Below are 12,108 nucleotides of genomic sequence, written 5' to 3' on the forward strand. Positions count from 1 at the left end.
GTTGGCAAAAGATTTGGATCGCTTGTTTCATTAATGTAAAAAATATTTTAATGTTTTCTTTAATCAGGTTTGGACCGACTTTAAGTTCAAAGTGAAGAAGAAAATAATTAAACAATTCAAAAGAAATAAAAGCAATTTCAGGAGGTCCAAACCAATTGCAAATTTTATCTCCGCTGGAAGATGCTGTAGCAAATTTGCTTAAATACAAATAGTGGTTAAACCCTAACGGAAATGCAATTGGTGTATCTCAGCCCAATTTACTTCCAAATCCTTTGACGACTACAACTGGACATACATCAACACAAACTCAAGCTACAGATGCAGACGCAAACTTCGCATTCCACCTTCTTCATCATCATCACCATCGCTACTCGTGTTGTAATACATTTCTGCACTTACCATTTTAATTACTTATTTATTTACCTACCAATAATTAAATAAAACCGCATATGTTAAACATTGAACAATGAACTGCTACAAATTCGTCTCGTCGAAGATTAAAGTGGAAAACTCCAAGTTCCCGCAGCAAAATTTGGCTAAATCGCTAATCGGAAGAGCTGTATTGCAGTTTGGTTTTCCTGGTTAATCCACCAAAGATGTCTTCCCTTCCTCCCGCTCAGGGCAATATTAATATTTTGGCTGGGCTCATATACTTTGTTCAAGAGCTCAAAGAACATGTCCTTGTTGTTGTCATCTTATCTGAGGGCGTGTGCGTATATTAGGTTAATGTTGCCGAATTAAGCCTTGATGTGGATGGTCATGAGGCGCGCGTTGATGCACCTATTGTTCAAGTAGTCTAAGGCCTCCGCTAATGCTGCTCGTGCTCTGTTAATGTACATACCTAACATTTCCAAAGTTCCTTGTCCTTAGTAAATGGATCTCACATATTTAGACAGAGACGTCTTCTTAAAAGAAAAAGAACTTCTTTTTGTTAAAAAGCAATAACAAAAATTGTACATTGCTTGAACACTGCATTCTTTCATATCTTTCTTAACTTTGTTGTATCACCAATACTTATATAAATTGTATAAAACCTGTCTTCAAACAATTCAGCCGTAATAATCAAACTTCCAGGAATACCCAAGAGGAATACGAATTTGGAATGATTTACCCAACTCTATTTTTCCCTACCATTCTAAAATTCAATCATTTAAAATCAATCTCCTCTTTAAAAGCCTTAGGTTAGATTAGGTTAACGTGGCTGCGGATTTAGAATCCACACACTTAGGCCAAGAGAAAGGCCCATTGTGATACCACATGAATCTAGAGAATTACTTCTAACTAGTAGAACCATTTTGAGCTTTTTATAAAGCGAAGAAGATATTTAATATCCTTTTTAGCTAGTTCGCTGGGATTATCAAAAGAGTAGAGAGATTGTTTCCTCTTCTTCTTCGTCCATGCAGATCCTACAGAAGTCATTTGAGACTACGCCAAGTCGTATTGCGTGTCTGCCCATAAGACAGTGTCCTGTAAGTACACCTATTAGCGAGCTAATATGAAGTCTGCTTTGAGATAACAAGTCTTTAGAGCGCTTTAGGTCCAGTGAAGGCCATATGAGTTTTGTGGCTGCGCATGTTGGTAAGCTGTGCCACCTAGAATTTGCTATCGCAAAAGCTGTTTCTTTTAGCATAAGTTTACATGTAGCTATCTTCTCCCTTTCAGGTGAAATAGGTTTGACGGTTACATTTTTAGCGAGTTCATCGGCTCTACAATTACCTGTGATGTCTCTGTGGCCCGGCACCCAATTGCTGCGCCATCTCCATAAGAGACGATCGACAATCTAGGGCTGTCAAAGATTTGGTCGAGACACCGTCAAGGGATTTGATAGCAGCTTGACTGTCAGAGAAGATGCGGATATCAGAAGTTCATATCACGTTTTCTCTTAGCCAGGAGAGAACCTCTTTGATCGCCAAAATTTCCGCTTGAAAAACGCTACAATGATTAGGGAGGCGGAATGAGATGCTTAGATTAAGCTTTTCTGAGTACACACCACTACCAACTCCCTCATTTGTCTTAGATCCATCTGTATAAAAATGAATACTTTTGTTATCCAGGAGTTTTTTGTCTTCCCATTCATCCCTGGATGGAATGGATACCTGGAAGTTTTTTCCAAATAGAGGTTTAGGTATAGTGTAGTCTATGTACTTTGGTATAGAACCAAAGAGGTTCAAAATGATGGAGTGTCCCACATTGTTGTTGGTCCATTGAGATGAGGCGTCGAGTCTTATCGCTGTACTCGCTGCCACTTGTTTACTGAAGATGTCGAGGGGTGTCAGATGGAGGAGAGCGTCTAACGCTGCTGAGGGTGTGGTTCTCAATGCCCCGCTTAGGCAGAGACATGCAGTGCGCTGAACTCTGCTGAGTATGTCGCAGTATGTGACTTTCTCCAGTGCAGTCCACCATACTGCAACCCCGTACATAAGTATTGGTCGGATGACCGATGTGTATAGCCAGTAGGTTATGCGAGGTTGAAAACCCCATTTGCTTCCTATAGCTTTCTTGCAAAGGAAAAGAGCTACTGTAGCTTTTTTAACTCTTTCCTGTATATTGGATTTCCAACTTAATTTTTTGTCCAATATCAGACCAAGGTATTTGGCTTCATTGGTAAAAATTAGTGGCATACCTTTCATTGAAGGAGGTACAATTACTGGGATCTTGTATTTCCGTGTGAAAAGGACGAGGTCTGTTTTTTGATGATTAATACTAATTCCGCAGTTATCAGCCCATCTAGTGAGCATATTGAGTGGATTTTGGAGGAGGTCTCTCAGTGTATTAGGATGTTCCCCTGTGACAGCGATAGCAACATCATCGGCATACGCAACCACTCTGTAGCCATCCCTCTCAAGGGATATTAGTCGTTGGTTAACCACTATGTTCCACAAGACAGGGGACACAACACCACCTTATCAATCGTTCCAGAGTTTTGAGAATGAAAGATGATAGGCTAATAGGTCTTAGGTCCTTAGGGTTGACATGCGAGCATTTGCCCGACTTGGGAATGAAAACTAAATTTACATCTCTCCAGCGCCGAGGTATATAGACCAGATTTATACAACTTTTAAAGATCATCTCAATGATGGGCGAAGTTATATCAATGGTATATTGTAGCTCAGCTGGTAGTCGTTTTAGAATTTGAGAATAAAGGTTTTGCAAAATTCTTCATAATTCTCTACTTATCAAATCTTCAATCATTTATCTCAATACTAAATTGTTTGTATTTACTCCGCACTTTGAAAGTAGTGATCCTTAAAAAACCTGAAAACGAAAAATGAATTTCAAATAAAAACGATTATTTTGAAATGCCATCTATACGACAAAATAAATCAACCTTTGCAAAACAGCCAATGTACACCCTTCAACATCCGCTGTATCAGATTAACTCAGTTTGACACTTCTAAAATTCACCACCAAATCCACCATCGAACTGTCATCTAACCCTTCAAAAATAACCTAAGAAAAGTCTACTCTAAAAAGTTATCAGAACTCCAGAATCCAGACCGAATTTCCAAAGAAAATCAAAACAAACCAATTAATTAATAATTATGTTTCGCTCCGCCTTGACGGTGCTTTCACAAACAAGTGAAACTAAAATTACAAATTGTTCAATTGGCTTGGAATTTGTCCGATGGCGCCGCAAGCCTCGTTGGTTGCCAGTTGCCAAGAGCAAAGTATTCCGCATTCCCGAAAAGAAACCCCAATCAATGGATGAAAAACTCGAGCTGCTACGATTGCATAATCATTACAAGTAAGTTAAAGAAACAACCAGTTAGGCACTGCATCCAATCTTATGACATAATTGCTTATGATGCCCCTCAATCTAGAACCCAAATGCGATCGATGCGAATGTATTTACGTGAAGAATCACAACGCATCCGTGAAACTTCAACAGCTGATCATTTGGTGATGTCAGTAGAGGAAGAGGAAGCAGAATTCCAACGCTGTTTGAATCTAAACAAAGAGTGGAATGACCAAATTGCCGCCGAACGTAATCTTCGTCTGGAGAAGGAGAATGCCGCTAAAAGAGAATACATCAAAGAGAGGTTGGAATTGGCGAAGGAACGTGAGGAAGATCGTCTGCAACGCATCGAGGAGATTGTCAGAAAAGAAAAGGTAACATATTCAATCACTTTAAAAACAAGAATTTAATCAAAATTGTTGGAACTTTTAGGAAGCTTCAAAGACCTTCATCACTCGAGAGAATATCGATCAGGCAATAGAAACGGCTCTGGCCAATCCTCTGGATTTCAACTTCTCCATCGATCTCCGTGGCAATCTGTACCACGGACGCACCACTGTCCCTGGTGGCCCACCCGATCAGAAACAACCTCAGCCTGAGCTCCTTGCAGCAGCTGCCAATTAAGGAACCCACTGCTACTGTAGTCGCAAAAAGTAATTCGTTCATTTCGTTTATAGAAAAAATAAAAATTTATAGCTTAGATCAACAGTTATTTTAACAAATAAATCTATTAAATAATATTTTCATCTTGTTCTTGTTTTTTTCATGTGAATTGTGTACATAATTTATAAAACACTATCTTCTTATCGTACACTTTCTGTTGTTGCTTCTCGTTGCTCGTCTTTATCTTCAACTTCATGTCCATATCCCGAAAAGAGAACAAATTTTCATGTTTTCTTTTTCTTTTTTTTTTTAAATCCCGGCATATTTTTGTTTGTTTATTTTTTAATTCTATTCTATTTTTGTTCTCTCTCTGTCTCTTTGTTTGTTTCTTATTTAAGAAGATACTCCCAATCAGGAGTGGCAGTCAGTTTGGCTTGAATTGGTCCCAAATTAATCATATTTCCACTTCGTTCTTCTCGATTTGTGCTTATTGACATTAGATCCTGTAGGAATCCAGTTTCTATGCCCATTGTAACATCGAATTGAGCCTCGCCAAGGACTAGCTTCAGTTTACCTGATTTGTAGCGAACTAATTTACCTATTTGACCTTCGACCATATCCTTGAGGGGATTTTTCTTTTGTAAAGGTTCCGATGGCTTAAAAGAAGAAGAACATACATTTGTTTATTATATCGTTCAGAATATAGTTTCCTTTGAACTTACCGGAGGAGGTTGTGTTTCTTTACTAGTACTAGGTGGATTCTCTGGACTGTCATCGGGATCCTCACAGGGTAATGTATCTGGTAACTATAAAATCAAAAATGGATATTTTAGGGATGGGGTTAAGAGAATTCACTAGTTGGAGGAATCTTACCTGCATCATAAATATTTGTGGTTGAGTATTGTTGAGAAGATCGTCCACAGTCAATGGATATCGAGGTGTGTTGGTTTCGGTTCGATTGAGATGCAGAGATTGAATCTTTTGCATTATGGCATCAGGCTTTTCTTTTTCTGTTCAAGAAACGGTTAAAAAGTTTTATTTGTTAAATAAATATTTAAAATGAGTTTTTTAAAGGTGGGTTGCAAAATGAGTTGATTCAAAATGAAGCTGCAAAAATTCAAATTTAAAGCTATTTTTTTAGGGTAACGTAACGTCGCAGGTAGATTATAGTATAAATAATATTTTTGGTTATAGTTTAAGTGAATACAAAAATGCTAATTTTATTTAATAAATAAAAATACGTCTTATGAAATGTTCAGAAAAATAAGATCTATGAAATTGCAGTAGCATGAGCATTGAGTAATCTTATTTTTTAACTAAAAAAAATCAATGTTTGGGTTTAATGCAATTTTTGAGAAAGCCAAATCTCTGAAATCTTATTTTTTTAACCTTCGTAATATATAAATAAAACAATTTTGTACATTTTACAGGTATTTAATTTAAAAATTTTTAACTTACTATAAATTAATCTCCTTTATTACTTTTTATTCTGTTTGAACGAATAATTAAAAAAACTACTAAAATACTTTGTTTTATTTAAACTGGAATAATTATTATTTCCAATTTCAATTTTTATTTTGAAACCTTTTGTCATTTGTTGAATTTTTCGTCGACTGGAATCAAAACTAAAAGCATTTTTTCAAACACTACTTTAATGCGATACGTACCGATAAATTGATATACTGTGGTCAAACGTTAATAAAATTAATCTCGAGACTTGAGCCTAGATTCTATAAAAAGCGAAAAGAAATCGATGGATTGTTTTTCAAACACGAAATTTTGCGAAACACCCCAAATTAAACCAAACCGTTTTGTATTTTGAACAATTTTGTTAAAATTTTAAAAACAAAGAAAATAAACTTTGAAGTTATTTAAGTAAAGGTAGGTGTATGCCATTATCTTACAGCTTTCAGTTCTGGGTATGTGCATAAAACGAAATAATTATATTTTGTTTGGGGTTCAGGAAGCGCACTATTCGTTTATTGCAATTGAGAAGTTTTAGTGCTCAAATGAAATCTGCTGCATAGTTAACTGTGTTATTTTGTGTTCATGTTTGTATACAACGTTCGTGGGCTCTTTTGGCACTAAGCGAGACTCAGGTTGGGGAATCGACCTATTATTCGTAGTTTAACCTTCACGTTTATAGTTTAGTGAGATCGTTGTTACGGGCAAATTCAATGTACACAATTCTTTGTGACGGCTCTATTCTGGTCAGACAATAAGCAGAGGAAGATATGTCGAGTTTTTTGCTGAGTTAAACCACCTGACGCATACACTCTAGACTTATTTCTTACTTCTGATCCTAATAAATATACGATCAGTGTATTAACGCTTCTAGGCACATAAGACCATTGTGTCATATCTGCACATTTGTTATGCCAAAAAAAAACAGTTGAAGAGAAAACCCTTACCAGAACTGTTAAGCAATATGAGAAAACCTACTGGGACGGTCTCAACGAGTTCTACAGGACCTTTAACCGGTCACTATGCTTCTGTCACTATCGAGGATTGGATTGCAGGGCAGATATTGTTAAAAACTTAATTCTTTGTGGAATAAAACATTTTATCCCGAATAAGGTTATATCTATTAAGCCCAAATAAAACTTCAAGATGTTAGTTTCCGGATATACAAAGACAACCCCACTGAGGAAAACCGGAATAAGTTTAAACAAGCTAGAAAGACCTGTACGGCAAAAAATACTACAATGTACTAAAGGTGGTAAAAATGTGGATGGAAAAAAGCATTTCTCCTTACCTATTGCCCAATAGCAATTCAGTCACTTTTTCCAAGGTCATGTAAATTCTGATCAATTTTCACCTTAGGAAATATCTTGAAGAACAAAAGGTTCTTAATGACCGGCAGTACGATTTTCGTAGCAATAGATGCACTTGTGATCTCATATGAATCTCTTCTTATAATTATCTTTCGGATCTTTCAATTCAAGTATTGGAGCGGTTCAAATCTGATATCCACAAAATAAACGATAGTGTGCCCCCAGGGCTCCGATTTGTCTCTGACACTCTTTTTTATTTTTTATAAATGATCTTTTGTTTGAAACTTCTAACCCACTAAATTGTTTCGCTGGATGATATTACTCTCAGCTTTCTATATTCGTTTTTTAGATTATCATCCTCGCTGACACCCCAGTAACGTACTTGAATCTTCTAGATAGAATTAAAAAAGGGTTCTTACCGAGACTTTTGCTTCATATGAACACCGCCGCAAGGTCTAATGCCTATCATTGTTATATCATCGTTTTTATAAACAAATCTCAGATCCGTAAAGCTGGAAACACCAGAAACGAATTTTGAAACTCTAATGATGAGGTGATTTAGGGTTTTTTTTTTTGTTAATTTAGTGCGTAGATCACACGAAGAACTTTTCTCTCTAACCGACCCAAGGTGCTTTCATCCGCTTTTGTCATAGTCCATGCTTCTGCCCGGTATAGAAGGACGGAGATGATAAGATGATAAGGGTCTCATATAGCGATACTTTGGCCCTTTGAGAGAGGACTTATCCACTCAATTGCTTTCTTAGCTCAAAGAAACAGTCGTTTGATCTCAGCGCTGGTGTTGTTTTACGCGTTTAGGGCGGAGCCTAGGTAGACGAAGTCCTTGACTACCTCAAAGTTACGTCTGTCGATGGTGACGTTTTGGCCAAGACGTCGGTGTTTTATGTCCTTTTTTGACGACAGCATGTACTTTGTTTTGCCCTTATTAACCGTTAAACCCATTTTTCCGCCTCTGCCTAAATACTCACAAAATCCCCATTGACATCACACTGAGTTCTTCCGATTATGTCAATGTAATCAGCATTGCTAGCAATTGGACAGTTGTTTGAAAGATAGTGCCTCTAGTGTTGACGTGTGAGCTCTGCACTATTCTTTCAAGCACGATGTTAAAAAAATCGCATGACAACGCATCACCTAGTCTAAAACCTTTTTGGACATCGAATGGTTCTGTTAAGTTGTTTCCAACCTTTATGGAGCAGCGTGAATTCTCCATGGTCATCCTGCACAAACGGACGAGTTTGGCAGGGATGCCAAAACTAGACATGGCTCTATACAGCTCGTCCCTGTAGATGCTGTCATATGCGGCCTTGAAAACGATGAAAAGATGGTGAGGGTCAATAGGGTGTTCTTCGGTTTTTTCCAAGATCTGCCGTAATATGAATATTTGATCGACTGTGGACTTTCCTGGTCTAAAACCACACTGATAAGGACCTATCAGGTTGTTGACGATGGACTTTAGACTTTCACATATGACGGCAGAGAAGATTTTATAGGCGATGTTAAGTAGACTGATTCCTCTATAGTTGGTGCAGTTTAGAGGGTCTCCTTTTTTCAGGATCGGGCAAACAATACTGAGGTTCCATTCATCGGGCAGGCTTTCTTACAGATAAGGTGGTGCATGCTCCTAACCAACTTATCTCCAGCAGCTTTAAAGAGCTCCGCATTCAAGCCATCCGCTCCAGCGGCTTTATTAGACTTCAACTTAGATATGGCAATCTTTACTTCGTCTAAGTCGGGAGGACGGGATTGTTGGCTTGAATGGATCATCCTGCCTGACAGCGGAATTCGGTTCGTCGTCGTGTTTGTTCCATATCCTCAGCGTTAACTGCGGTTCCGCTATGATGTTTCCACTTTCGCCTTTGCAGCCTTCGGCTCTAGGTTTATGTACCTGTGAATTTCGTTTCACCTGTTCATAAAACTCTCGAACTTCATTCCCGCTTTTAGACCTCTCAACATTTTCGACCGGACGCTTCTCATGCCCTCTGAGAAGTCGGTGTTCCTCTCGCCTCTTCTGCTCATAGAGCTCGTGAGCAGCTCTCGTCCTTTTATACAGCGCCGCTTTCCGTACATGTTGTCTGGCTACATTTGCCTGCCAACATTTCTCATTAAACCAGGGGTTCTTTGTTGTGGTTGCTTGAAACCCAGCACGTCAGAGGCGGATTTTCTGATTGTATCTTGGCATTGTTGGCAGTGGTTCTCGATACATTGTGTTGGCGGCAGAGAATATCGAGAGAGGTTACTTGTAACTCGGTCGATCTCAGGCGATTGTAGCCGTTCGACTTTGTACCATCTCCCAGCACCTCCCTGTTATGCCTTGGGTCTGGAAAACCGAAGTGCTACCTTGCTTACAACGAGGTAGTGGTCCGGAAAGTTCGGACATCCATGATGCTGGAAGCGTGTCGGGCGTCGATCGCAATATGGTCAATCTGGTTGACGGTAGATTGATCTGGAGAACTCCAAGTTCCTTTGTGGATGTTGAGGTGTGGAAAACGCGTACTGGCTACCAAGACGTTTCGCCCCGCAGCAAAATCTATGAACCTGAATCCGTTGTCGGAAGTGTTATCGTGCAGGCTGTTTTTCCCGATTATTCCACCAAAGATGTCTTCCCTCCCTAGCTTGGCATTAAAATCGCTCGGACAATTTTAATATCGTAGTTAGGACACTGTTCATATATTTTGTCTAAGAGCTTGAAGAACATGTCTTTGATGTTGCCATCTTTCTCTTCTGTGGGGGAGTGCGCGCATATCAGGCTAATGTTGCCGAATTTAGCCTTGATGCGTATGGTCATGAGGCGCTCATTGATGCACCTATAGCTCAAGACGCCTTGCCTAAGTTTGGCTCCAATGCCAAAGCCGCATCCAAATAAGCGCTGTTGGTTTTCGCGGTAGCAGTCAGCACAGTAAATGTCGCAGTTTTTCATCCTCTTTTTGCCCGGCCCATCCCATCGTATTTCCTGGATGGCGGTGATGTCTGCTTTTTAGCGGTCTAGGGCCTCCGCTAATTCTTCGGCCGCACGTGGTTTGTTAAGGGAGATAACATTCCACGTGCATATTCGGTGTCCTTAATTAAGGCTAGGTGCAACGCGGATGAAAAATGTACAAGCATTAAAATAAACAATTCTTTTCCCAAGTCCTTAAGAATCACTGAATCAGAACTGTAGAGAGTGAAAAACTTTTTTTTGTATATGAAACTGAGTCCGAGTCTGCTCGATCGATCTCAAATGCGAGTTCAAGCTCGTCAGCTCTGACTCTGAGAACTTTCCCATCTTTTAGCATACAATTTGGAGTAACCAATTCTCCCTGCCACTCTCCCACGAACTAAAGACTTCATTCTTAATGAGTGCACTGTTTTTCAATAGTTATTTGTTAAATTAAAAGATCCTACAAAATAATATTGTTTCAAATTAATTATTTGCAGTCAGTCACTACATCTTGTGTGTCGCTTGAGGTCACTATTACGTTAGGCTTCAAATTATAACTTATATGAGATTATAGTAAAGGTGGTAAAATATATGTTTGGCTAATTGTTCATAGGGAACTTTAAGGTATAGACCAAAATTATAAAAACAAAACAAAAAAATAACAAAATTATTTAAAAGCTTTTACGCAATGAAAATAAATGCGATGCATATGAAGGTATATAAAAGATAAAGATGAGATAAAACACGAAGCAGTTTATAAGACGATGCACGAACATACAGAAAACAAACCTTTGCTCCCGCGCACACAACAACTCTTACCTTCCACAACAACTTCAGCCTTCACTTCATCAACATCAACATCATCATTCTCCTTTTTCTCAATTTTCTCAACTTTCTCAACCTTTTCAACTTTAAAATCTTTCCATTTGGCTGTAAGAATTTATACAAAATTAGCCAAACGTTTTGTTCTTGGAGATAAAATTTTCTGTGGCACCCGAATCACCGAACATACCAAACTAATAAAGACACTTTTTCAATCTCTACAGTAGTGGAATGGAGGAATGTGCATTTTTGTTTAGGAACAGATTCTACCTACTCTGGTGCATGATATTCAGACATATGCACGTGGTAGAGAGACGAATATTTGACTGAACAATTTCCTAGACTTACCTTCACTTAGTTTAATTGGAACCCAATCTGGATCTGATTTCTTGTCCCCGAAATCATCGTCGTCCGAGTCACCAAGTAGCTCACGTATGTGCTCTTGTTCGGCTCGGACATCGATCTTAAAGCCACCTTCGGGTTTGATGAGTGTGGGCTTTCTCATCGCCGACGGAGCATCATCCGAACGACTGTAACCGCTGGACATTTGTTTTCTCAAGCTCAGTGCTCCAGCACCTTCGGAGAAAACACCAGCTGTTTGAATGAGGTTACTGCCACCTCGTGCCGCACCTCGACCACGACCTCGCTCCGTCTTGCCGCGGTCAGAACGGCCCCTGCCACGAGCCGATGTGTCTTTCGAGGTTTTTACATTCCTACAAAATAATAACAATAATATGTATGGCATTAGTTTAACACTTGAATCATTATCATCTAAAAAAAATGAAGGTTGAGAGGAAACTTACGCATTTTTGTTGCGGGTAACATTGAGATTTGGTGTGAAGACTTTTTTGTTAGCACCGGCCCCACGTCCTCCACGACCAGCGCCACCCAGAGTCAAATCTCGAGGCATCGAGAACGAAGAGAGCCGGAAAGTCGCGTCAGCACTGCCATTGAGTGTCATTGGTTCGTTTTTGATTGAAACTGATTTGAAAGTTGTTTTAGCATTTTCAGCAGACATAACGTAGGCAGGTGCACGATGTGTGATTGAAGTTTTGTGTTATTTTCTTAATTAACTTATTTAACTATTTAAGTTTAAATTAAAACAAATTAATTAACAAAAATTCTTTATTTTTAGTTCTAAACTAGTAACAAATCGTTTCTTGGACCGAATGTGTGGTTGTTTGAAATGACACATGTCAAAATATGACATTTGTTTTGTTGTGAAAGTTTTCTTA

General features: G+C 38.8%; 2 protein-coding genes across 3 annotated transcripts; one reads left to right on the plus strand and one right to left on the minus strand.

Moving 5' to 3' along the window:
- The first annotated feature begins 3,431 nt into the window (after positions 1–3,431).
- On the plus strand, positions 3,432–4,476 carry LOC129940664 (probable 28S ribosomal protein S26, mitochondrial). The gene is made up of 3 exons (XM_056049068.1): positions 3,432–3,745; positions 3,822–4,110; positions 4,169–4,476. The coding sequence occupies exons 1-3, from the start codon at positions 3,543–3,545 to the stop codon at positions 4,358–4,360; spliced, it is 684 nt and encodes a 227-aa protein (XP_055905043.1). The 5' UTR covers positions 3,432–3,542; the 3' UTR covers positions 4,361–4,476.
- A 230-nt stretch (positions 4,477–4,706) lies between these two features.
- Positions 4,707–12,037, minus strand: LOC129940663 (DNA-directed RNA polymerase III subunit RPC4). Of its 2 annotated transcripts, XM_056049066.1 has the most exons (6): positions 11,677–12,037; positions 11,222–11,586; positions 10,871–10,981; positions 5,213–5,349; positions 5,062–5,145; positions 4,707–4,995 (listed from the first exon to the last, which is right to left on the minus strand). In XM_056049066.1, exons 1-6 carry the CDS (start codon positions 11,889–11,891, stop codon positions 4,729–4,731), a joined length of 1,179 nt encoding a protein of 392 aa, XP_055905041.1. In that variant the 5' UTR covers positions 11,892–12,037; the 3' UTR covers positions 4,707–4,728. The 2 variants fall into 2 exon arrangements, with proteins under 2 accessions (XP_055905041.1, XP_055905042.1); XM_056049067.1 differs by lacking the exon at positions 10,871–10,981 and having other exon boundaries at positions 11,677–12,033.
- Positions 12,038–12,108: the final 71 nt, after the last annotated feature.

Source organism: Eupeodes corollae, chromosome 1 (assembly GCF_945859685.1).
Source record: "Eupeodes corollae chromosome 1, idEupCoro1.1, whole genome shotgun sequence".
Lineage (NCBI taxonomy): Eukaryota > Metazoa > Arthropoda > Insecta > Diptera > Syrphidae > Eupeodes > Eupeodes corollae.

Excerpts from the sequence above, each read along its gene's own strand:
- LOC129940664 (XM_056049068.1), top strand. The coding sequence starts at position 3,543 with ATGTTTCGCTCCGCCTTGACGGTGCTTTCACAAACAAGTGAAACTAAA. Across the intron at positions 3,746-3,821 it reads CGATTGCATAATCATTACAA|AACCCAAATGCGATCGATGC; the intron begins GTAAGTTAAAGA and ends CCCTCAATCTAG. Across the intron at positions 4,111-4,168 it reads AGATTGTCAGAAAAGAAAAG|GAAGCTTCAAAGACCTTCAT; the intron begins GTAACATATTCA and ends TGGAACTTTTAG.
- LOC129940663 (XM_056049066.1), bottom strand. The coding sequence starts at position 11,891 with ATGTCTGCTGAAAATGCTAAAACAACTTTCAAATCAGTTTCAATCAAA. Across the intron at positions 11,587-11,676 it reads GTTACCCGCAACAAAAATGC|GAATGTAAAAACCTCGAAAG; the intron begins GTAAGTTTCCTC and ends ATTATTTTGTAG. Across the intron at positions 5,146-5,212 it reads CACAAATATTTATGATGCAG|TTACCAGATACATTACCCTG; the intron begins GTAAGATTCCTC and ends TTGATTTTATAG.